At 39.8% G+C, this 26,703-nt stretch overlaps 1 protein-coding gene across 2 annotated transcripts; it reads right to left on the reverse strand.

The window, feature by feature from the left end:
- Positions 1–2,237: 2,237 nt before the first annotated feature.
- On the reverse strand, positions 2,238–15,954 carry dus1l (dihydrouridine synthase 1-like (S. cerevisiae)). 2 transcript variants are annotated; one of them, XM_060902131.1, is made up of 15 exons: positions 15,864–15,902; positions 15,646–15,771; positions 15,262–15,501; positions 11,018–11,126; positions 10,365–10,415; positions 10,151–10,263; positions 9,979–10,061; positions 9,751–9,854; positions 8,332–8,479; positions 6,446–6,542; positions 6,153–6,238; positions 5,141–5,292; positions 4,703–4,740; positions 3,232–3,307; positions 2,238–3,049 (listed from the first exon to the last, which is right to left on the reverse strand). In XM_060902131.1, exons 3-15 carry the CDS (start codon positions 15,496–15,498, stop codon positions 2,979–2,981), a joined length of 1,365 nt encoding a protein of 454 aa, XP_060758114.1. In that variant the 5' UTR covers positions 15,499–15,501; positions 15,646–15,771; positions 15,864–15,902; the 3' UTR covers positions 2,238–2,978. The 2 variants fall into 2 exon arrangements, with proteins under 2 accessions (XP_060758114.1, XP_060758113.1); XM_060902130.1 differs by lacking the exon at positions 15,646–15,771 and having other exon boundaries at positions 15,864–15,954.
- Positions 15,955–26,703: the final 10,749 nt, after the last annotated feature.

A 26,703-nucleotide genomic window follows, 5' to 3' on the forward strand; every position in this document is an offset into this window, starting at 1 on the left:
GCTTAATAAGGCGTGTAGTCTACCAGGCGGAGGCATCCCCATCGACGCCGATCTAGTTTTAAGAAGAAAAAAAAAGCATCAGCACACAGAGTATGCGTTTTTATTTGTTAAACAGCACTTCACTTCTCATTATCAGTCCGGGATCATGTAGTGTCTCTACGGTAACAAGTCTTTGTGAACGAGCCGTTACTGTATTAATGATCATGTATTAGAACAAGAGCATTAATCTAAACCTGTTTGTTAAGGCCAGAAGTAATTCCCAAGAATTCAACCACACTGAGATTAAACTGTAATTTATAACGTCCTCCAGGCAGTGTTGAATGCTCGAATTGGCCAGAAGGTGTTCATTTTCTGTAACAGCAGCTCCGACTGCACTTTTGTATCTGCGGTGCCCAAACTATGGAACAAATAACCTAGGGAGCTTCACAACGCAGGATCTGTAGATATTTTTAAGAATTTACTTAAGACTTGGGTTTTTAAAGAGGCTTTTCATCATAAATGTTTTTAGATTAGATTAATTTATGTTCTAGGTTTTTGTTTTAAGCAATTTTGGGGTTAAATTTTGTGTAATGTGCATGTGACCATTTTGTATGAAACTTGCACAATATAAGTAACAACTTAGTAGTGGAGCTGTATCTCACAGGTTTCTGTTAAGTCATCGTTTCTGTAGCAACAGTTTATTCAGAGGGATCTGTGGAAGGAGACATCTACTTAATGGTTTTATGGAAGGAGTCTCCAGTTCCAGTGCTTTGTAACAGCTTTGACACCAGACTTTTTTTTGCGTGGGGTTGTCTTTAGCCTTGAGAGAGAAAAGCAAGACTCAGCTGAAGGAACAACAGTTTATAGCATGAATAAGAAAATGTTCATAGCTGTAAATGGATTTTAAAAAAAAAAGTACAACATGCCATTGTTTAATGCATAAATAATTAACAGCTGGCAAATTATTGTGGTGTAAGAGAAATAACACTTTAGAACATGCCGTTATACGAAATGACTTTCAGGGTGGGAACAATATCTTGGCTTCATCACACCTCCCTGCTGTTGTGCTGTTATCGGAAAATAAACACCACAGAGTGGTTTATTCCTTACATATCAAAGGAATGTAGATGAAGAGAGATCTTGCAGTCACGTGACCGGAAAGTACACAACCGCCATCTTGTCGGTCAAAAACACCGCTGAATACCGCTGCACTCGTGTACAGAATGGATCAATTTCAACCGACGGACTACACGGCTCGTTTTTCTAATGAACAGATAACTAGATATATGTCTAAAATAAACGATCTACAGATTTATGACCCTTATGGCTTACCGGACGGAGTTTTCACGACCAGATTTTGAACTGCCAGAGGTGGAATACCCAGACGTTTATAATTACCTCATTAACTTTCCCTCGCTGTTCAGTGGTGAAGCACTGCGTGCTTATAAATCTCTGGACAGTTATCTTTACAGAAATTCAGGATTTGTCAGCGACTCAGATGTGGCATCTTGTAAACAAGAATCCTCATTGGAGGGTAAGTCACTTAAGTATTGAGTACTAACACTATATCAGTATCTAGTATAGCACTGACCAGCCGATTATAGAATAGAATAAGGTAATTCCAGCTGTAATTCCAAATCGTCCGTCTTGTTTACATGGATCTGGCGTTGGAGAGGTAGAGGCTTGGCAGTGGAGATTTGAGTGGCTGTTTTCTGAGCTTAGTCAACAGGTCGGCTCTGCCTGCAGCCTCGCTTTTGCTTCCGCTCCCGGCGCCGCCTCCTTCGCTTTGCTTCTAATAACAATCTCATCCGGAATGTTGTGCATGCGATGGAAATCGCTACAAACCGTCATTTTCTGCTGGAAACCAATGTCCAGTAAGTCCATACGGTTGTAGTGGATATTGAAGTCCGGTACAGACGAACACGCAAAAATCGTGCACAGGTAGGGAGAGCTTGTAGCCGCAGCCGTTGTAGTAGAATTGTATATAGTAGGGTTTTCCAGAAGAAAAGGTAGAAGTAGAAGGCAGAATATGACGTTTGACCGACAAGATGGCGTCTGTCACAATCTGGATCGGCTGTGACGTCACATGCAAGTGCTCCATAGACGCCATGTTGCATGTTCATAGCATGTAGAGTGAAGAACATCAGTAATTCTATTGTTTTCGATCAGTTTGTACAGACAGGAAGTGATGTCATTAGCTTAACCCGCGTCTAACTGTAATAAGTGATGATGCAACATGAAGACAAAGTGGAGCAGGGTTGTTTAAAAGAATCTTAAGTTTTATTCTTTGTAAAAACCTCCATTAAAAAACAAAAGCAGTGGAAATGTCACAAATGATCCTCAGAAAAACAGCAGTTTGTTGTACCTTGAGTGTGATGCGCTAGATTTCCGTTTTCACACAGTGTTCAGATCACCAGCTGGTAAATCCAGCTCTGATGGAACACTCCTGTGAATGGTGCAACTGGAGAGCATCAGAAGAAACTGAAATTTGACTTTGGTGTTGATTTGATTGAACACGTAAAAATATTGGGCTGAATCCGGCACGTTTAAAATGTAAATAAATTAAAAACAAACTGTTAAAACTAAGTGTTTGCTTAGTTTAAATAATTTAGCCCTGTATTCTTCTGTTTAAAATCTGAAGATTGAAGTGTAAAATGGTATCGAGGTTTATAGTACAATCTGCAACTTGCTGGGGGCGGGGCTTGGCTAAAACGATGATGTCGTGGCTGCAAATTGCAGCCATGTGAAAACCCTACGTACAAAACATTCTGTGCAAGTTACAGATTTTAATCATGTGCGATTATGTTCTCCTGGATGGAAGTCATTCTTGTCGAAAGTATTAGGTTTTTTTTTTTTAACTCTTCAGCAGCAGCAGTACTCTTTCAATGCGTGTGTGTGTATGTAAGGAACACACTGGTATTGTTGCGTTTACAGCATGAGTTGTGTTTGCACTGTGGATGTTAAAACCGAACGCTTGGCAAAGTCCGAGTCGGAAACTATTAAGACAAGATTGAGGTCTCCGTTTGGACGGCGAGCTTCTGCGCTTTCGTCTTGAAACTCAAGCCGTGACCTGAAGAAAAGGAAAAAAGGATGAGGTGGGGTGGAAAAATTGCACGATATTTAGTTTGGCTGAGGTTTAACAGTAGTGTTATGTGATTCTCAATGTCCAATAAGTTATTTCATTGCGGTGTGAAAAAGAAAAAAAAAACGGTGACTTATGAGAGTTAAGTTTTTTCGGTATTTTAAACTCACCTGGACAATCTGCGACTTCCTTATAGGACTTTTTCTTACAGCAGCCACGACACAGGTTAAAGACACACTTATTCCCCTGGGGGGGGGGGGGGGAGAGAGAAACAGGACTGATCTAAATATACAGATCCTACCTTATTCTTAAATCATTCCCTTTATTTTTGATTCTTCATGTAAAACCAGAACATCAAGGATGTAGTCGCTTATCTGGCCTGCCATCAAAACAAAACCACGACGACCAAAAATGTGAGAGGACCAACCTCCACGCCAAACTGTTTACAACAGGAACATCAACAAAGGACTAAATTTTGTTCCCTGAGAGAAGATCCCCAATTACTAATTTGTTTGCAAAAATTTGACAATACGACAGTTTTGTGCAGAAGGTCGTGTTCTTTCAAATAAAACAATCAGAGCTGAAATCCACTGAGAACTGAGAGGAAACAAGAAAATCCATAAACCACCAACCAAGTTTTGTTCCTCAAGGGAAGACTGACCCAAACATTGATCAGAAATAGAGAGAGATGATTCTAGTGAGAGGCCTGGAAAATTAATTTGGCCTAATTAGTATCTCATTAGCAAAAAATTTGACAAAACGACCAAGTTTTGTGCAGAGTGATGAGTTCTTTCAGCCAAAACAATCGGAGATACGATTTAACTGAATTGTGGACGACGGACACCACGCCACGCCACGCCATGGCAACAACTCGCAGCCTTATGGACAGACGAGCTAATTAATAATCAGTATGAATTTACATATCAGGTTAAAGTGCATATCCTGGACCAATTTCGTTTTTTTTTTAATATATGAAAGTATGTCCCTTTACACACTCATCCAGAAGGGTAATTTTGCACAAGGCCATCTGTCTACAGCAGAAAAAAATAAAAGCGTCTGGAAAACTCCCAAGGGAGTCTGGAGCCAGATTCGTGATGTCACCTGCGGAAGCGCCAGCAGGCTGCGAGAGCTTTGCACGGTTTCAGTGCACAGCCTGTGCAGACCAAGCGCTCCCATTTCTCTCTCATTGCCCGGTCTTTTGGGAAACGATGAGTACTAATCCCATCAAGATTGGTGTTGCTACACCCTCCTACGATACATCTGTTAACCATTTTAATAATTACGTGATGACGTTGAAGAAATTTGCAGAAAACCACCAGGTCGTTTTCTCATAAACAAACCAGCGCTGATGTAGGATTCAGAAGGAGGCGTCCCGCACATCAACGTTTGGCAGGAAAACCAAACGCCAAGTTTTTTCAGAGGCGGACCAATTCGCCTCAAATGGCTTGATTTCAGCTGAATTTTTCTGGTATTGCGCAGGGTAAAAAAATTGCACAAAATGTGACAGATATTTGACCAAAGTTTAATATAAAATAGGAGAATTACATTGATCTTGCTCCTGAATTTACCCGTGATATGCACTTTAAATACTCCAAGTCAGGGAAATACATAATGACTGAAGTGTATAAATGAAAGGCTTACTTTGGGATTCCCACACTGCTCACATTTGATGTACTTTGCTGTAGATGAAGGAAAAGGGGGGAAAAATTAAATCCCAATAATCATCTGGAAGACTTTTTTTTTTTTTAAATCCATGAGGCAGAATCCAGTTCATGCACATCAGTGACCGGGTACGCAAGTTTATGAAGATTTTTTTTTTTAATTTACTGATGGTTCCTCTCGAAGTGTCCCATCATCAAATTCACATCTTTACCACAAGTTTTATAAAATAGAATTTGTACTTAATGTGAATACACAATGAAAACATGCAGTTTGAGGGATAAGGGATTCCCCCCCCCGAATACATTTTTTCGATTAAAAGGTTGGGATTGTTCTTGTTTTTTCTCCTAATCCTCTTTACAAAGTGCCAATAATCATGAAGGGCACTGTATACTATTATTACTACCCCCCCCGCCTTACGTTTGAGCTCGGGGCAGAAGTTCTTCCGCGGGTTCCTGATTTTCTTCTTCTGCTTGTTCTTGGAGAGTGAGTCATTGGAGCTGTCGCTATCCTCCAGTGCCCTTTTCCCACTCGCCACCCTCACGCTGTTCTCGCTGCTCGGATCCTTCGGCCTGCACAAACAGCAGCGCGTCTCGTCACTCAATTACAGAGGTTTGCGTCATGATTAAAAAAAAGAGTCAAATATCCAGAGATGGTGATTCTATGACATCGTTAATGCTCTTCTACTCACACCGTTTCTCACAGAGTTGACGAACAAGCGCCAGTTTTACATTAATAATCAAACAGTTTAGCAGTACAAAGTAACATTACTGGCTATATTTGCTTGATATTCTTGGTTTAAAACAATCAAATGTGTGCTAATGTACTACTTTTTTTTTTTTTTTTTTTAATGTTGGTCACTAAAATGATTTCCAGAAAATCTAGTGAAATCACGAACTAATAAAATTTAAAATTACATGGTTGATAATTTTACCATCATTATCTGAATTGTTTTAATTAGCTAGTAAATGACTTGTGGCTATTAATACTAACATTAACAGTTAATTATTAAATTATGACCCTTCATTATCATATGGAGGAAGAAACCTACAGTAAATGCAAAAATAAATGTAGAAAAAAGTAATAACGCATATATAATTTAATGTTTTTATACAGCATTTACATTTTAAATTTTTTAAAGTTATTTATTGTTTACTTTGTCTAGAAGACACATTTGGTCCTTCGATATAATTCTGTATCTATTACTACACGATTTATTATTATAATTGTCTTATTTACAAATTTGTTACTTGTTAATAACGTCTAGTTGTTATCAACTAGACGTTATTAGCTTGTTCTTTCTAAGCCCTAAAATTAAAGTTAAGATTATGTTTTGGCTGCAAGAGAGCGACTATTGTGAGATTTTTCCATTTTATGATTTCTACTCCTCACACCGAGGCAACAGGCACTGAATCGAGAGACTGTGACTCACGCTGGTCTGACGTACGGCTGACAGATCCAGTGAGGAAAAGGCAGTCCGGTGTGATGTCGCGCCGACTCGTCCTTATTCATCTCCTCCTGTACAAATCAACAGACCCTGGACATTGTGTAATATAATAAAAGCATCGATACGTTTATTAACTTTTCAGGAAAGTGTCGCAATATGAAATATTTTACACTGTAGTGATTTAATAACGTAAACGGGCGCTCTACCTGGGCACGGTGCTCGAACATCGTTTTTAATGAAACCAACAAAAAACAAGTAAATTTGCCTCGGGTTTGTACCTGGCAGCGCTGCTTCAGCTGTCTGTTCACCTCCTCGATTCCTGCCAGGTTCTTCGCTTTGGCCAAATCTTCTCTCAGGTCCTGATGGATCTGCAGCCTGAGGGAGGAAAAGATAGAAAAGCAAGCAAGCTATGAGATATTGTACAATGTAAGAGAGCTGTACTCTTGGATTAACATGTTTGTGTGATACTTTACAGTGTGACACTGTACTTTACAGAGATACTTTACATCGAGATACTTTAATGAGAGATCCTGTGCTTTACACTGATTTTACATTGAGATACTTCAGTGCCGTGTGAGATACTGTGCTTTACACTGATTTTACATTCTGAGATACTTCATTGCCGCGTGAGATACTGTGCTTTACACTGATTTTACATTCTGAGATACTGTGCTTTACACTGATTGTACATTGAGATACTTCAGTGCCGTGTGAGATACTGTGCTTTACACTGATTTTACATTCTGAGACACTTCATTGCCGCGTGAGATACTGTGCTTTACACTGATTTTACATTGAGATACTGTGCTTTACACTGATTGTACATTGAGATACTTCAGTGCCGTGTGAGATACTGTGCTTTACACTGATTTTACATTCTGAGATACTTCATTGCCGCGTGAGATACTGTGCTTTACACTGATTTTACATTGTGAGATCCTGTGCTTTACACTGATTGTACGTTGAGATACTTCAGTGCTGTGTGAGATGCTGTGCTTTACACTAATTTTACATTCTGAGATACTTCAGTGCGGTGTGAGATACTGTGCTTTACACTGATTTTACACTGAGATACTTCAGTGCCGTGTGAGGTACTGTGCTTTACACTGATTTTACATTCCGAGATACTTCAGTGCCATGTGAGGTACTGTGCTTTACACTGATTTTACATTCCGAGATACTTCAGTGCCGTGTGAGATACTGTGCTTTACACTGATTTTACATTCTGAGATACTGTGCTTTACACTGATTTTACATTGAGATACTGTGCTTTACACTGATTGTACATTGAGATACTTCAGTGCCGTGTGAGATACTGTGCTTTACACTGATTTTACATTCTGAGATACTTCATTGCCGCGTGAGATACTGTGCTTTACACTGATTTTACATTGTGAGATCCTGTGCTTTACACTGATTGTACGTTGAGATACTTCAGTGCTGTGTGAGATTCTGTGCTTTACACTAATTTTACATTCTGAGATACTTCAGTGCGGTGTGAGATACTGTGCTTTACACTGATTTTACACTGAGATACTTCAGTGCCGTGTGAGGTACTGTGCTTTACACTGATTTTACATTGTGAGATACTGTGCTTTATACTGATTTTACATTCCGAGATACTTCAGTGCCATGTGAGGTACTGTGCTTTACACTGATTTTACATTCCGAGATACTTCAGTGCCGTGTGAGATACTGTGCTTTACACTGATTTTACATTCTGAGATACTGTGCTTTACACTGATTTTACATTCTAAGATACTTCAGTGCCATGTGAGATACTGTGCTTTACACTGATTTTACATTCTGAGATACTTCAGTGCAGTGAGATACTGTGCTTTACACTGATTTTACATTCTGAGATACTTCAGTGCCGTGTGAGATACTGTGCTTTACACTGATTTTACATTCTGAGATACTGTGCTTTACACTGATTTTACATTCTAAGATACTTCAGTGCCATGTGAGATACTGTGCTTTACACTGATTTTACACTGAGATATTTCAGTGCAGTGAGATACTGTGCTTTAAACTGATTTTACATTGTGAGATACTGTGCTGTACACTGATTTTACATTGAGATACTTCAGTGCAGTGAGATACTGTGCTTTACACTGATACTTTACAGTGCGAGATACTGTATGTTTTCTGATGTGTGACGTACGTGTGATGCCAGATTTTAAAAAGATGAGCTCGGACGTGTGATAGCGTGCTGGGCATGTGTTTCTTCACCACCTCCAGATATTCCTCCACCATCTCCCACACAGGTGGGTTACGCCCTTCGAACAGTGCCGGGTTGTGCAGGTTTCCCTCTGTCAATACACAAAAATACAATGTGAATTAATGGTGCTAAATTACCAGAGGTGGACAGAGTACCCAACTTCATTACTTAAGTCAGAGTACAGATCCCACTGGTTTGTGACTCCGATACACGTGAAAGTTGTCCAATCAATTTTTACTTAAGTTAAAGTACTGAAGTACTTGCTTTTAAAAATACTTAAGTATTAAAAGTACATTTCCTGTCAACGCATCGTTGTATTATTGCCACAACACTTACAAAACCTAATTCCGTTACCAAAGACAGAAATGTGAATTCACAAAATGAACGCATGCTGTGCCATCATGGTGGTTTAACGTTAAGCTAGCTAGTCAGTGACGCTCCACCTGACATGCTAGCAAACTCTTTTCAAACTCAAAATAATATTGGGTAGCTAACGCTACTAGAAAAGAAAGATTTCTACATTGTTTATTTGGCAAAATTATGCTAAAACATTTCTGAAAGGACTTCGGATAACTTGACGTTATTCATGTTAGCGTAACTCCGTTTTTACATGCTAATTGTGTCGAAGTTAACTAGCTATGTGTTAACGTTAGCCATAGACAAGGCGACGGCAACTTGGCGGACAAATCCATAGAAAGTCATTTGACTAACCAGACCGCATCGCTACGTTTCCAACGTTATCGCTAGCTCTAAAAGCACAGACAGCTTTATTACAAGCTTCCTCTGGGAATAAAACATTTATTTACCTCAATATGCTTCCGCAGGTTGGACGGTGAGTTTTTGTAGGCTGTGATGTGGTTCATTTTAAGCAAACAAAGCAAACACTTAAAACGAAATGAATCTTTAATCCTTTCAGAAAACTGAAACGAGTGCTAGGTATGGCCATGAGTGTGTTCGTTCCCCAGAAGAACCGCCTCCTTCCATTCTACTATTAACTGATCGTGTTAAATAAAGCTGCTGAGAAATCACTGAACTTGATTTTATACAGTCTATGAACATGACGTGACCCTAGTGATTACTGATCGGCTCCCAGTGTCACCTGCGAATAAGCCAATCACGTTTTAGAAAAGAAAAGAAAAAACATCCATTTTCAAAGCTGCTTTACAGTAACGAGGACCTTGACAGAAATGTAGTGGAGTGAAAAGTACGATATTTGTCTTTCAAATGTAGTGAAGTTAGTCATAAGTTTCCAAAGTACAGATACTCAAAAGTGTACTTCGTTACTGTCCACCTCTGAAAATTACGATAAAATACAATTCCTCCTTGTTTTTATACAATATAGTTTTCTCTCAGATCTCCTACCTGCAGTCATGATGCCCTGTACTCCCGTCTCCTCCATGCAGCGCTGCACGTCACACAGGTGCTGAATGTTTCCATTCGCAAAAACCGGGATGTTCACAGCTTCTCTAAAAAAAAATAATAATTTAAAAAAATAAAGGGGGGGGGAACAAACCACAGATGGTTTTTGGAAACAAATGTGTTTTTTACTTGTTTAGAAAAGAAAACTGGAATTGAACTGAAAAATCTCACCGTACGGCTTTAATGTGCTCCCAACTCGCCACTCCGGTCAGCGCTCCTTTCTGGTCTTTGGTTCGGCCGTGAACAGTGAGCAACTGTGACAGAAATGCAGTCTGAAATCTCCACCTAAATCCACTTGAACAGTTTAAATAAATCATAAACCAGCGCAATCAGAGGTTAATACCTGGCAACCCGCTTTTTCCAGCATTTTGGCGTATTTCACTGTTTTCTCGACCTCTGGGAAAACCCGGATTTTGCATGTGACGGGCACGGAGAGCTTCTCATTGGCTAATTTAACTGTTTTGGAAAAAAAAAAAGAAATCCTGTTACGATTTAAATCGGTTTTATTTTTAATTTTGTGCTTTACTGCTCTGGTGTGTAAGTGGAAGGAGACCTACTCATCCTCTCCAGCAGGTCCCACTCATCCTGCAGAAACGCACCGTAGTGACCTTTCATAGGAAAAGAAAAAGAACACTTGTGCGCAGTGTTGTAGATTACAAAGCGAGATACTTTACAAAAGATAGAAACAGGATAGTGAGAATTCATAGACTGAGCGAGATACGGTACAGTGCGATACTTTACAGAACGAGATACTGTTAAATATCTTGCACAAAGTATCTCATGCTGTAGAGTATCTCACACTGTAAATGATTATCTTATTTGCAGTGTGAGAGACTTCACATTGTGAAACACTTTGTGCAAGATACTATACACTGTGGAACAATTTACTGGATGAGATGCTTTACAGCATGAGATACTTTACTGTGAAACCAAGATGCTATAATTTGTGAGACTTTACACAGCAAAATACATTTCATAGAAAAGAACAATACTGTTAAACGCGATATGTTACAATTGGTGGCAAATCTGACGTGATACTAAACCGGTAACCATCTGCTTTCCTTAGTCGTTAGCTACACCAGCCCAATAGCTCCAATTCAAAATTACATCCAAATTGGACGTTTACGGTTAATCATGGTATCCTGTCATATCAATACAACGCCCACTAATTTATTACGAGGCACAGTGAGATTATAATCCGCAGCAATACCTCGTTTAGCGATCATCTGAGGGCATCCTAAATTGAGGTCGATGGCATCGCAGTAGTCCTGAGCTAAAAGAGCCGCCTGGACAAACACCTCTGGGTCGTTTGCACAGAACTGTGGAGACAAGATGGGATGGAATGGTATAAAATTTATTTTTCCCAATAAAATCTCGGCCGGATTCTACAACCCCGATTCCAAAAAAGTTGGGACAAAGTACAAATTGTAAATAAAAACGGAATGCAATAATTTACAAATCTCAAAAACTGACACTGTATTCACAATAGAACATAGACAACAGATCAAATGTCGAAAGTGAGACATTTTGAAATTTCATGCCAAATATTGGCTCATTTGAAATTTCATGACAGCAACACATCTCAAAAAAGTTGGGACGGGGCAATAAGAGGCTGGAAAAGTTAAAGGTACAAAAAAGGAACAGCTGGAGGACCAAATTGCAACTCATTAGGTCAATTGAGGTCAATTGGCAATAGGTCATTAACATGACTGGGTATAAAAAGAGCATCTTGGAGTGGCAGCGGCTCTCAGAAGTAAAGATGGGAAGAGGATCACCAATCCCCCTAATTCTGCGCCGACAAATAGTGGAGCAATATCAGAAAGGAGTTCGACAGTGTACAATTGCAAAGAGTTTGAACAAATCATCATCTACAGTGCATAATATCATCAAAAGATTCAGAGAATCTGGAAGAATCTCTGTGCGTAAGGGTCAAGGCTGGAAAACCATACTGGGTGCCCGTGATCTTCGGGCCCTTAGACGGCACTGCATCACATACAGGCATGCTTCTGTATTGGAAATCACAAAATGGGCTCAGGAATATTTCCAGAGAACATTATCTGTGAACACAATTCACCGTGCCATCCGCCGTTGCCAGCTAAAACCCTATAGTTCAAAGAAGAAGCCGTATCTAAACATGATCCAGAAGCGCAGACGTCTTCTCTGGGCCAAGGCTCATTTAAAGTAGACTGTGGCAAAGTGGAAAACTGTTCTGTGGTCAGACGAATCAAAATTTGAAGTTCTTTATGGAAATCAGGGAAGAGGCAGCTTCAAGTTTGACTCGCAATGTGGAGCTTCTGTGTCTTGCACCCAAATGATGTCAGAGCACTGCCGGAAACGATCGAGGGGGATTTTTCCGATTGGTTAAAATATTTTCAATGGCAGCCTCCATGAAATCATCCATCCTGTATAGAAACTGACTCTCTCTCTCTCTCATGTATCTCTTTCTCTCACTCGCTCTCATGTGTCTCACTCACTCCTCTCTGGATTACAAAGAGTTGTGTGAGCTCCTTATTTTCAATTATTCACATGAATCGTTAGTTTATATCATAATCCATCTTCATAACTGTATTTTAAAAAGGGTTTTCTTTTAAGCTGCCTTCAAGTCCTCCTGAGAACTTTGTATGTACGACTTTAGAGATCAGGCTTAGGCAGAACGGATCCAGTTCATCCTACACTGTCTGGAACAGGGGTAAATTAGCGTAGCTTGTACCTTGGGGAACAGAAACGGACTCTTCCTGTACCAGACAGTGTAGGATGAACTGGAACCGTTCTGCCTAAAGCCTCGGTCACAACCAGCTGTACGTGCTCCTACGGCCGGTCTACGTGCAAAAAACGCACGAAGGGCACGCGTGTGACATGCTGATTTTCGAGCTGTAGACTGGCTGCAGAGGTTCTTTGTCATGTCAAGCAAACTCTACGGGCGCTTACGTTTTTTTCAGGTTGCATGACAAACTTACGGCCAACGTGCGTCTTTCTCCACGAACAAAAAAAAAAAAACGCAGCGATTTGGGAAACACCAAAAATCGCACAGCCAAAAAATCATACGTCTGGTTGTGACCTAGGCTTAAGCCTGATCTCTAAAGTCGTACAAACAAAGTTCTCAGGAGGACTTGAAGGCAGCTTAAAAGAAAAGAAAACCCTTTTTTAAGGACAAAATGATATAGACTACGTTCAGACTGCACCCTGAAACGACCCATATCCGATTTTTTTGCCCATATGTGACCTGTATCCGATTTGTTATTGACAATCTGAACGACACAGATCCGATTTTTTTCACATGCGACCCAGGCCGCTTGGATATGTGGTCCTAATTCCGATGCATATCCGTTATTTTCACATGCGACTGCAGTCTGACCGGACAGGTCGCATTCATGCGACCTACACGTCATCAACAAGAGACAAACGTCACTATTCTGCGTTGGCTAATCCCGCCTCTTTGGTGGAAAACAACATTTGTACAGTTTTCAGAATTTAAATAGACTTTTATAGACTTGATCAAGCTAATGGTGGATTTGGTAGGGACCTGGATGTTGATCTGTTAGCCTGATTAAATAAAACAGTTTCTATAACTGATTTATAACTTAAACCATCCTGTATTACAAGATTATAAGATTGTTCTGGAAATTTCCAGTAATTTGACACCTTCGGTCTCATTAGTCTGCTGCCCACATTAATCAGATTATTGTGTGAGTTTCGCCGCCGCCACAAAAACCACATCGGCAGGTCTCGCCTCATCTCCATGCTTTACTTGCAAACTTGAAGAGTGCGCTTTTTTTTGTTTACGTATTACATAGATGTGTTTATTACGTGTCAATTTGCGCATGCGGGACACTTTTGGGTCGTTTTCCGTTCATATTGGAGATCGCATACAAGTCTCATATAATTGGTAATGTGAACGGCCTAACAAAAAAATCGGATTTCACAACAAATCGGATATGGGTCGTTTCAGGTTGCAGTCTGAACGTAGTGATAGTCTTGAGAAAACTTTCCTCGACGAAAAAGATGAGTGGAAAACATGCCATGACTTTCTGTTCTTGATGCCAGCAACCAGGTGTCAAGAACCAAAATTGCCAAGGTGTTAAGGTGCACTCAGGACTTGAACACGACGACAGTCCAGGACAGCACACACTCAGAAAACAAAGTACATTATTGAATCTTCAGGGGGACAACGGCTTGTCGCTGGGGCAGTTCCATCTACGCTACATTCACACTGCAAGGCTTAATGCTCAATTCCGATTTTTTTGTGAAATCCGATTTTTTTGTGAGGTCGTTCACATTAACAAATATATGCGACTTGTATGTGATCCTCAGTATGAACGAAAAGCGACCTAAAAGTGTTCCGCATGTGCATTGCAGGATACGACGACGTCACACGCAGTGAGCATGGCCAGTGTTTACGGAAGTAAAACCGCCCGGTTGCGGTATGACCCATCCAATCTAGCTTGAATAGCTGTATCCCCCCAAATGGAAATCAGCTCCCTAACCTCTGCGTCCTTCCATTGAGAAGATTCAGAACCTTCACAGCCCGAAGCGTCCCTCGCATTGATGTCATGCGCAGGGGCGCAGATACGTTTTTTGAACTGGGAGGGACAAAAAACTGGGGGGGACAAAGCTGCCAGCAAACCAACCCCAACCCTGATATGCCTGTCAAACTTGTTGTTAGTAACCATAGCAACCAAGCTCGAGCTCGCAACCTGTGCAGTCTGCGCAGCTCAACCAACCGAATATCAGTCTTTGTTTTATGTGAGTTGTTGCAACTATGTATACACTGCCGTGCACCTCAATAAACCGAATTTTGATTTTTCCGTGAGGTTTGCCTTATGCAAAGAAAGACAGCATAGACGTTTTTTCCTCCCTATAAGTGGGGGGGACCGAACGAGGTGAATTTAAATCTGGGTGGGACGAGTCCCACCCTCTATCTGCGCCTGTGATTATGCGCCATGTTGTTGTAACTTTTTTTGAGAGACCCGCTGCCTACTTCAGCGCAGAATAGTGACGTTTGTGGCTTGTTGATGACGTGTAAGTCGGATGAATGCGACCTGGCGGTTCAGACTGAAGTCGCATATGAAAAGAGCGGATAGGAATCGGAATTAGGACCACATATCCAAATGGCCTGGGTCGGATTTGAAAAAATCGGATCCGTGTCGTTCATATTGTCAATAAAAGATCGTATACAGGTCACATATGGGCGAAAAGATCGGATTTGAGTCACTTCAGCCTGCAGTGTGAACGTAGCCCTAATGTACCTTTCTGGCCTTAAAGTTACCTTGAAGTCCAATAATGAGCCCTAACGGGTGGTACATTAGCGTAGCTTGGGGAACAGAAACGGACCCCTCCTGTCCCCCTGTCCCAGACAGTGTAGGATGAACTGGAACCGTTCTGCCTCCACGGACCTGTGTCGTATGTCTGTGACGTCACTGAGCAGGAAGGTGAGACAGGTGTGTCAGAGCTTACCTGTGTGATGAGGGGGCGGTCCTCAGGGCTCACTTCGTTGTACAGATTTTCTCGCCGGTAGTTGACGTCACGCACAAACACCTGCGCGTGCAGCATCGGTGTGTAGCACAGTTCCGCTCCGTGTCTGCGGCTCAGCAGCCTCCACGCCAGCTCGCTCTGGTCCACCATGGGTGCGAGGACGAAGCGTGCAGCACGAAGAGTCTTCCGCCAAAACTCAAAGCCCTGCAGCTTCTCCATGGCCTCCAGCAATCACAGAACACACACACTCTTACCTAACAGTCAACTATTACTCAATAATATAGCAATGTCTGCAACCAATCTCAAAATCATGGTGTACTATGGAATTTGTTCATACATAAAGACAACGAGATTAATATGAACTACCAGAAGATCGAGCAGGTGATGATCACAGGAACAGTAAACAATGCTTGTTGCTGTCACATGTGACCGGACAGAAATCACTCTCACGGCGAGTTTAACGCATCTTCTTTAATACATTCATCATATAATCTAATCATAAGAAAATTATTAGAATTTTGGAACGTTTTATTCGTCATACAATAAAGCACAAACTTGTGAAATGAAAATCAAACAAGACTTACAGCTCAGCCACGGCGCCGTGTTGTGCTCTCGGCGGGGTGTAGCGGCGAAATGGGGCCGTGCGCCAACACCGCTTATCGCAAAGAGTTCCGGGATGACCGACTGCGAATTAAAAAAAAAACTATGACACCAAAAACTCATCTTTTTAAAACTTATTTCACGTCCCTAGTCGTTTTGTGTGTTATTGATCATTATCTATCACGCAAGTGACATAATTTGTTGTTTTCTTCAGAAATATTCTATAAAAATGGTTAGGAGTTCAAACATCGCGAGATTTTCTGTACGTTGCTTGGCGTGACTGAATGTTGCCATGGTAATGAACTCCTTGCTTTTTTTAAAAAAAAAAAAAGCACTCACACTAACAAATTGTATGGAGGCCAGTGTGTAATGTACAACACTTAAAAAAATAAAAATATTTTCGTAACATCACTGGTTCGAAATTTGACACTAAAATGTCTGACTCATTGTCTCAAATTATATATATATATATATATATATATATATGAGTGATTCCACGCTTGGTGTAGTGGTTAGCGCTGTCGCCTCACAGCAAGAAGGTCCTGGGTTCGAACCCCGGGTCCGGCGAGGGCCTTTCTGTGTGGAGTTTGCATGTTCTCCCCGTGTCCGCGTGGGTTTCCTCCGGGTGCTCCGGTTTCCCCCACAGTCCAAAGACATGCAGGTTAGGTTAACTGGTGACTCTAAATTGACCGTAGGTGTGAATGTGAGTGTGAATGGTTGTCTGTGTCTATGTGTCAGCCCTGTGATGACCTGGCGACTTGTCCAGGGTGTACCCCGCCTTTCGCCCGTAGTCAGCTGGGATAGGCTCCAGCTTGCCTGCGACCCTGTAGAAGGATAAAGCGGCTAGAGATAATGAGATGAGATGAGATGAGATTCCACGCTTATGGGTACTGAAATGGGGACATGAACTTATTTTTAAAAATTCACCTAAAACCATTTCTTTTTTTTACCATCAGGTCACAAAACATGTAATCTTTAATGAATGATATGTTAAAAGATAACTTTCATTTTCTGAGATGTAATAAAAACATATTTATATGCCAAAGTCAGAACGTAACAGAAGTGTTGTGGACATATAGATTCTCAATTTTAACAATGTAGAATTACTTTTTGAAACATAGGAAGGTGATGTTTTAGCAAATATAATTAATAAACATGTGTAGTAGAATAAACATACACATTCTTTCAATAAGATTAACATGGTATAGAGCTAGATTGTAATTAATTTGTAACAGACGCGAGATGGACAATCGTAACAGAAGTAATGGAACAGACATCATTTTGGAACTCATAGGCTTGACTTTGGCATATAAATACGTTTTTATTACATCTCAGAAAATTAAAGTTATCTTTTAACATATCATTAATTAAAGATTACATGTTTTGTGACCTGATGGTAAAAAAAGAAATGGTTTTAGGTGAATAAGTTCATGTCCCCATTTCAGTACCCATAAGCGTGGAATCACTCATATATATATATATATATATATATATATATATATATATATATACTGCGTGCGATTTGCTGGGGGGGATGGTGGGGATCATCCCCCCCTCTGGTTTTTATCTCTGCTGAAAAAAAATCCTCGGGGACAACCCCGTCAATAAAACAAACAAACCAAAAAAAAAGTTGACATGACAGGCATGTTGTGACACAGTTTTCTATGGTCTACATTGCACTCACTTTCAAAATGACCCGAAGTGGCAGCTTTGATGTTCACGAAGGTCCCCAGCAAATAGATACATTGTAGATAATAATATCCAGAGTGTGAACGTGGATTTAACGCCATGAATCACATCCTTACTGATGAGCGCAACAGAATGAATGGATCCACACTGACAGCCTTCTTTTCCTCGCTGTCAATGGGCCAGACGTGCGTTCCTTCCCTGCTGAGAAATTCGCAGAAATGTGGATTAAAGAAGGGCGAAACGCGGCGGATAGCGCACCGACGGGAAAGCAGAAAAGGCCACATGAACTGCGCCATCAGAGCAAACTGTTCATTTAGTATTCATGTATTTCAGTGATTTCCGAGTCACTGTCCATTTAATCCGGAGGGAGAGAAACATCACAGCAACGGACAAGCAATGCGAACTTTGTTGTGTTAGTGTTCGTGTATTTAGTCAGAGAGATAGGAAGATGAATTTACTATCTCTGGTTCGTTTTCATTTAGTGTTTGTGGCAGCGGGGGCGTGGTCAAGCATCGGTCTGTGACAGAAGGACGGCAAGACAGAACTGATTTCACACAACTCGCTTTTATTCAGCTTCTATCTGCACTCTCACACACATCAGTCGTCTAGTTGTGGCGAGAGCTCCTTCTGCTCTCGCTCTCTCTCCTTAAATAGGGCGTGGTCACTGGGAAGACACACAAACACATTAATTAACAACAGGTGTAGTGATTCTGCCACTTACCTTCACTCTTAAAACGAATGTGTTGGAAATCAACACATCTTTTGTGCAAGTTTAATTTCAACAAGAGTTGTGTTATATTTCAGAAATGTTTAACACCAAAATTGCACAAATAACAAATAATGTGTTAAAATGAACAAAAGTTCTGTTGTCCCAATCTGGACATAGAGATGTGTTAAAAAAAACAACGCAAGTTGTGTTATTTTCATGTGTTTTAAGAGTGTTCCCTGACTCCGCCCTCCTGTCACAGACCGATGCTTGACCACGCCCCCGCTGCCACAGTGTTATTCATTTGATATCATCGGATGTTATTGAGCTGTTAGCCTATTGTTACCTTAGTTTTGTGACGTTTCATGATTTAAAAAAAAACATCCCCCCTTCTGGTTTTTTGACAAATCGCACCCTGTATATATATATATATATATGATTATAGGCAAATGCAAGTAGTAAAAGAGTTTGACATAATTGTTCAGTAATAAGTGCAAGAATATAAGAAGAGATTTGGAGAAAATAAAGAGTTTTTAGAGAATAAGTCAGAATTTTGAGATAAGTTAAAATCCAGAGATACTAAGATTGATTTTGAGGTAATAAGTCAGTATTTCGAGACACTTAATCAACAATCTGAGGCAGTAAGTCAGAATGTTAAGGTAATGAGTCGCTTTTCAGGTGCTAAGGGAGAACTTTGAGGTAATAAGTCGGAATTTTGAGATACTCTGTCACAAGTTTGAGATAATAAATCAGAATTTTGAGGTAACTCAGAAGGCTGAGGTAATAAGTCAAAATTTTGAGGCATTAAGACAGAATTGTGAAGTAATAAGTCAGGATTTTGAGGTAAGGTGTCAGAATGTTGAGGTAATTAGTCAGAATTCTGATATACTAAATCAAACATTTGAGGTAATAAGCCAGAATTTTGAGATACTAAGCCACAAGTTTGAGATAATAAATCAGAATTTTGAGGTATCGCAAAAGGCTGAGGTACTAAGTCATAATTTTGAGGCATTAAGTCCGAATTTTGAGGTAATTTGTCGAAATTCTGAGATACTAAATGAGAAGTTTGAAACAATCGGAATTTTGAGGTAACTCAGAAGTCTAAGTCAAACCTTTGAGGTAATAAGATAGCACTGTGATGTAATAATTCAGGATTTTGAGATACTAAGTCAGAGTTTTTATACAACAATCACTTCTTCCAGCTTGCCCCACTTACGCATGTGGGGTAACTGGCATGTAGACCCTACTGATCCACATGTCATTAATTGGAGCATAGTTTTACTCCAGATGCCCTTCCTGCTGCAGCAGTCCCATTTCCAGGCTTGGGAACCAACCATTCACACCTATGGACAATTTAGAGTAGCCAATTAGCCTAACCTGCATGTCTTTGGACTGTGGGGGAAACCGGAGCACCTGGAGGAAACCCACACAGACACGGGGAGAACATGCAAACTCCGCACAGAAAGGCCTCCGTCGGCCACTGGGCTCGAACCCGGACCTTCTTGCTGTGAGGCTACAGTGCTAACCACTACACCACCATGCCACCCCAACAACAATAATAATAATTGTTGTTGTTATTTTGAACCTAGTCTAGAGATTGAATGATGTTTTCATGTTCTCAGCTCAAGCACTGTATGTAGTTCCTAACCTCCTAGGGCTTAGTGGTCACATGCGTGGACAGCACTTTTTAGAAATTCGGAACAAGAATCCACATATGTGGACATACTTTTTCTCTAAAAGTACATCTTATCAAAAGATGATGCTTAGTTTTTATTCTAATCAGGTTCTAATAAGCCCAAATAGCAAAGAGAAATTTAAAAAAAAATGCATGTTAAAAAAACAGCTTGGGCCTTAGGAGGTTAAAACAAAAATAATCAGTTTTAGTTAATGTATACGATAAGCTAGATAATTAAAAACACGAAATTAATTTAATCAATTACAATTTTTTTATTTTGTAATACTTTACTATATTTAACAATATAAACTTATTTGCCTTTAATTGAGTTTGATTTGGACACATTGTTGTGCAAAAGTAGTGTTATTCCAATGTTTGGCCACTAGGTGTCACTAAAGATGGAGAAAAACAGTGATGGACAAGTTCAGCGTATTTGTGCGCTTATCAAACATTCTTGCACTATTTGCACGTGTGTGTATGTGTGTGTGTGAATGTGTGTGTGTGTGTGTGTGAATGTGTGTGTGTGTGCGCGCGCGCTTTTAAATATTTTTCCATAATATTAACACTGAATTCCGGTTTTACAGCTCTGAGCTCGCGCAAAGCGGCGCATTGCTGTCCACGTGACTCCACCCCGTGCCCAAACGTGCCACGTGATTCTCATCTCAGCCTCCTCAGCCATTGGCTGTTCGCTGACCAATCACAGAGCCGCGTGACTGTGGGCGGGCTTATACGCCGAGCTGGGTGACAGTCACTCTCTTCCGGTTCACAGTCAACTGAGACAGGAAGTAAGATGGCTGGAACTCCTCCAGCGTTCCCAAAAAACAACACGCCTAAAAACAAACTGTAATTTCCTGGAATGACACGTTTAAGGACAGACAGTTAATGAAAATAAAAAGATGACAAATTGTTTACTTTGTGAAATTATGTTTGAAAAATAGATATTTAATTTAAAATTTGTATAAATTGTGTAATTTAAAATTTAATCAGATTTAAAATTAGGCATTTAATTAAAAACAAAAGCTTAGAAGTTGTGTATTTTCCTATTTCAGGAAATTATGTTTTAAAAGTGTATATATAATTTCCTTTTTTTAAAAAGAGGAAATTGCATACTTTCCTGTAAATGTTAATTTAAAAGACAATATTTAATGAAAAAGCAAATAAATAGTGTCTCATCTCATCTCATTATCTCTAGCCGCTTTATCCTTCTACAGGGTCGCAGGCAAGCTGGAGCCTATCCCAGCTGACTACGGGCGAAAGGCGGGGTACACCCTGGACAAGTCGCCAGGTCATCACAGGGCTGACACATAGACACAGACAACCATTCACACTCACATTCACACCTACAGTCAATTTAGAGTCACCAGTTAACCTAACCTGCATGTCTTTGGACTGTGGGGGAAACCGGAGCACCCGGAGGAAACCCACGCGGACACGGGGAGAACATGCAAACTCCGCACAGAAAGGCCCTCGCCGGCCCCGGGGCTCGAACCCAGGACCTTCTTGCTGTGAGGCGACAGCGCTAACCACTACACCACCGTGCCGCCATAAATAGTGTACTTTGCTTAAATTACTTTTAAAAGGAGACATTTAATGAAACTTAAAAGCCTAGAAAATGAAAACAAGCAAAAGGGCTGAAATTAAAACTGGAACATTTCAAGAAAAAAAGCAGACTGTGTATAATTTCCTGAAATTACATTTAAAAGGAGCTATAAAAATTAAAATAAAAAATACACTTTTGAATTGAGATGATTAATGGTCGTGATGTCCTGCTGCTTTTATTTTCCGAATAATAACATGCTTGATTTATAGTTTTGTTCTATTTTTATTCTATGCGTTATGTACAGTATATAACTGTATCGTTTTACATCAATTTGCATTCCTACAGATGCATAGAGTTGACTAGAAAAATAAATAATTCAAAGAAATGTAATTTACAGCAGTAAGACATTTCATTCGTTCATTAGGTTTCCGAGTCATTCCTTTATTAGTACAGCAAACAAAATGGTTGAAAGGTAATGTTAAGATATGGATTAATCTGAAAGAAAATAAAATCACACTTGGGAGGTTTTTTCCTTGTCGGTTTTCAGCTCACAGCTTTTCTCTCTCTGTATACAGCGCTGCACAAAAGTCTGAGGCATGTGTAATGAAATGCTGTCGACCAAAAAATGGCTTTAACCTCCTAAGGCCCAAGCTGTTTTTTTACATGCATTTTTTATTTCTCTTTGCTATTTGGGCTTATTAGAACCTGATTAGAATAAAAACTAAGCATCATCTTTTGATAAGATGTACTTTTAGAGAAAAAGTATGTCCACGTATGTGGATTCTTGTTCCGAATTTCTAAAAAGTGCTGTCCACGCATGTGACCGCTAAGCCCTAGGAGGTTAAAAATAATTAAATGAAATGTTTCAACATTAAAAAATACTTTTAGCAGTAATCAGTAAGCCATAATACATGAAACAACGTCGGTATTTGGTGTGAGACGACCCTTTGCTTTAAAAATGATAGTAGTCTCAGGGCCAAGTGAGTGCAGTTTGATAAGGAAATAAGCTGTAGGTTTTACTGAGCATCTTGCAGAACCAGCCACAGTTCTTCTGGACACTCGCTTCTTCATTTTGCACCAGAACCCAGCAGCCTTCATTATGTTTTCTTTTTTCATCTGAAAAGTGCTTTTTTTTTATGGAATATGCTGCTCAGAGACAAACTTTTTTTCTGCAACATTTAATTTTGTGCTGGGGGCAAAAATGAACGTTTGGAACTCTAAAATGTTTTTGTAATGTTTTTACTCGATAATGCAGAAGTCATAAAATAGAAATCTATAACAAAGTCTGTATAAGACTTTTGCACAGTCGTGTACGTTTGTCAGATACATTGCCCTTTTTTAGATTAGGTTTAAAGAGAGAGAGAGAGTTGTGGTTCTTTTCAAACTTTTCATTTTTTTTGAGTCCCTTCTTTGTTGGTTTGGCGGTGTGGTTTAGATTGTTGTCTTGCTGTAAGATACACCCACACTTTCACACTTCATTTTTAACTTTGAGAACATGGTGGATGAAAATCTTTGCACCCAAAATACAGATAATGGTTTCAGCGCTAGTGTCGAGACAGAAGGCCAATATTATCAAACTAAGCAAAAGGTAGGCTCTATTTTACAGTTTCTAGTCATTACAGCATGACTATAAAGTACTGTATAGTGTAATGAGCTGTTTTCGGAGCCTAAGAATCCTTTCTAGAGGAAACTTTTTTTTAAACAATATAACTGTTAACCTGAATCACACTGGAAGTTGCTTTTGCTCATCTTTCATCTCTCTGTGTTTCATTTTCAAGTCACACCCACATCAACAAACCTGTCCACTGCTTGTCATTGACAAATCTGACCTGCAGACACGTCAGCCATGTTGACCTCGTTGTCCGGGTGATGGGGAAATTGAGGTGATTATCATTATGATCGCTCTTCCCTGTTTAACGTCTGGGCAATTACTTGATTATCACACCGAGTTTTCATGCATGGGAGCAATCTGCTTGTGATGTGAGTCATTTCAGCACATCATCGCTGCTGACACAGAGTAATTCCTCCCTGCAGTGATGAGCAAAGGCCTAGTTTTGAATTTGACGTTCAGGATTCATTGCTGACACGTGACAGCGTTGGTCAGCACTTCATTAAGTGTAAGAGGAGACAAGGCAATAGGAACAAAAAAAAAGAAAAGAAAAGAAAAAATGAAACAAGAGACGAGAGAGTTATATTCCCATTCCTTTGTATAACTCGTTTGTTACAGGTCAAAAAATTTCAACCTCGGTGATTTTTTTTTTTTTTTTGACCTGGGTTAAAAGGTTTTAACAACCTAGTTTATAATTTCCAACCAAGGTAAAAAAAAAATATTGGATTATCTAAGATTCTTGAAAAGGATTTTTCCATCACTTCTTTTATCTCTCTTTCTTCCATCCACTTCCTCTCTGTCAACACCTACCTAGTATTTCCTCTTGTCTGTAATCAGCATTTTTTTAACAGATCTTTTTTCATACTGAACCAGGATTTAAACTCAGACCCTTCTGATTCTTAACCCAATACCTTAACCACTAGACCATCTGTCAAATAGTAATAGGGTGTGTGTTTTGTTTTATTTTGTTTTTTTTTATTAAAAGAGGTAATTAGTACAGTATGTCAATAGAAGGGAAGGCCATGGCCTAAAGGTTAGAGAAGCAGCTTTGAGACTAAAAGGTTGCTGGTTTGAGTCCCTGGACCAGCAGGAATGGCTGAAGTGCCCTTGAACAAGGCACCTAACGCCCAACTGCTCTGGGTATGTTGTACTTCGCTGGAGATAAGAGCGTCTGCTAGATGCCTGTAATGTAAATGAATTTTATCAGAATTAAACATGTACGGTATAGAGTTGTGAATGAGGACTTTATGGAGATGATGGTTTGTTGAGCAGCTGATATACTGTATGTGTTGGGGCTCTGCCTAACCTGCCCCAATAGATAAGCCACCCCAATATCTGTTTAGTTAGATAAAGAAAAGTGTAGGAGAAGGATCAGCTGTAAAATAACGAGACCATCAATGACAGCGTAGCTCACTCTGGCCCCGTCTAGTCCAGAAGGAACAATCTAAAGTGGGCCAATAAATATTGCAAGCTATATACACTATCTACAAGCTATATATAGAAGCGATATCCACCCTAGGAATACCGACCTATTTGCCAGAAAGAATCCAAAATGGTGAGGAATTGACCGCGAAGAAGCGATTTTTGTTTGTTGAACTGCTCATTAAGGCTTAATTAGTCTATAACTTCATTAATAATTGTAATTAAGCAAATCTGGGTAGAAGTTCTATGCACCCTAGGTACCCTTACCTTCCTGCCAAAAAGAATAAAAATCACTGAAGGATCGAGGGAGAAGTGATTTGTGTGGAAACTGCTCGTTAGGGATTGATTAATTACTCCATATCTTCATCATTACTTGCAATTATGCAAATTTGGGTAGAAGCCATATGCACCCCAGGCAGACCGACCTTCCTGCCAAAAAGAATAAAAATCGGTGAAGAATTGAGAGAGAAGAAGCAATTTTTGTGAAATGTGGATGACGCCAAACGGACGACGAATGATGGACAACACATGATGGCATAAACTCATCACCTGTCAGCCGGATTAGATAATAATAATAATAATAATAATAATAATAATAATGAATTTCTCATAGAAGAGCAATAGCATTGTCCATGAGATAACACTACCATTTTAAATCTCAGGTAAAATACATTTAATATGTTATGAATGTTAAAATATAACAACGAAGGCCAAAAATTTCCTTCGTCCAAGCTTAGGCGTCTCATGAGAGCAGAGTGATATAAAATGTCCAAATGAATCCTTCCAAACTGACAGGACGCCTCAATGCTTGAAATACAGTTCGCTGATTAGACAAAAACTGTTCCTGAACTTAACCTTGGTCAAAGTTCTGTCTCGTCTACCAAAGATAAGAGGTTGATACGCAAGGTGTTATGGGTAAGAGGGTCATGTGGCCTTTATCTTCATTCATTCATTTATTCATTCATCTTCAGTAAATGCTTTATGGCAATAGATCTGGAGCTTATCCCCGGAACATAGGGCATGAGATGGAAATACACCAGGGACGGGAAGCCAGTCCATCTCAGGGCACTACACACACACACACACACACACACACACATTCACACACATATTCACATCTTGGGGGTAATTTAGAGTCACATTTCATGTACTGGCTTGTGTTTAGGACATGGGAGGACACCAGAGATCCTGGAAGAACACTCAGAGAACTTGCGAAACTCCTCACTTCTACATACATATCCAACCTGTCAGGACAAGGAAGTGTCTTTTTACCAACGTGTCAGTCATGTTGCGTCGAGGCAGTGTGTGTGCATGGGTTTTGCTGGGTGTGGCTGTATTTATCTAGATTCACAGTTTCATAACTTATAGCTTCAGCTAATTATAGACTATTATAAATATTTTAGGTTAAATATATGTGTTTCTATTTTACACAATTCTGTGTTCATGTTGTCTTTCATTTTATTTGAATTTTGAACATTTCCTGCTAGAAAAGTTTTCCTTTTAGTCCTGCACCATGCTCAGGGTTGTATCGGGCTGCATGTGGAAAGTGTGTGCATTACTGACCCATTTATTATTCCAGAAGCTGCTTCCACACTGACACCAGGATGTGCTGCATTTCTGACAGGTTGAACCAGTATGAACTAGATTTAACACAATGGTTTTGCATGGGGCACACCCTAACAAACACTCACCGTGAGCCCTTTTCCTCTGTAACACGAGCAGCTTAAAGCTTCTATACAATAGAGGTGTTATTTGGGATGGCTCCAAAATACCTTACAGTTCTCTATGTTTCTTTTGTAAGATAGATAGATAGATAGATAGATAGATCGGTTATCTTCTATTATATCTAAGCGCTGTTGAATTCTCAAATCTGATTGGTCAGAAGGTGTTTTTTTTTTTACTCATTATTTTTTTATTGAATTTTACAAAAACATACAGAACAAGACTCGGCTCACATATACTTAAACATACAAACATATATACAGGCAGACAGCAGGCCCATTAGTTCTTGGATGGCATGGAATAAAACATGATAAAAATAAGAAAAGGGAATATGAAATTAAATATTAAACATTGAATACAAATTGAAAAATTGAAGAGAGAAAGGAAAAGGGAGATTAAATACAACTCCTCTTATCTTTTACATAAATCCTCTTATCAAAATGGTTTCAATGTTTATTCCT

This window comes from Neoarius graeffei, chromosome 20, assembly GCF_027579695.1.
Source record: "Neoarius graeffei isolate fNeoGra1 chromosome 20, fNeoGra1.pri, whole genome shotgun sequence".
In the NCBI taxonomy this organism is placed as follows: domain Eukaryota; kingdom Metazoa; phylum Chordata; class Actinopteri; order Siluriformes; family Ariidae; genus Neoarius; species Neoarius graeffei.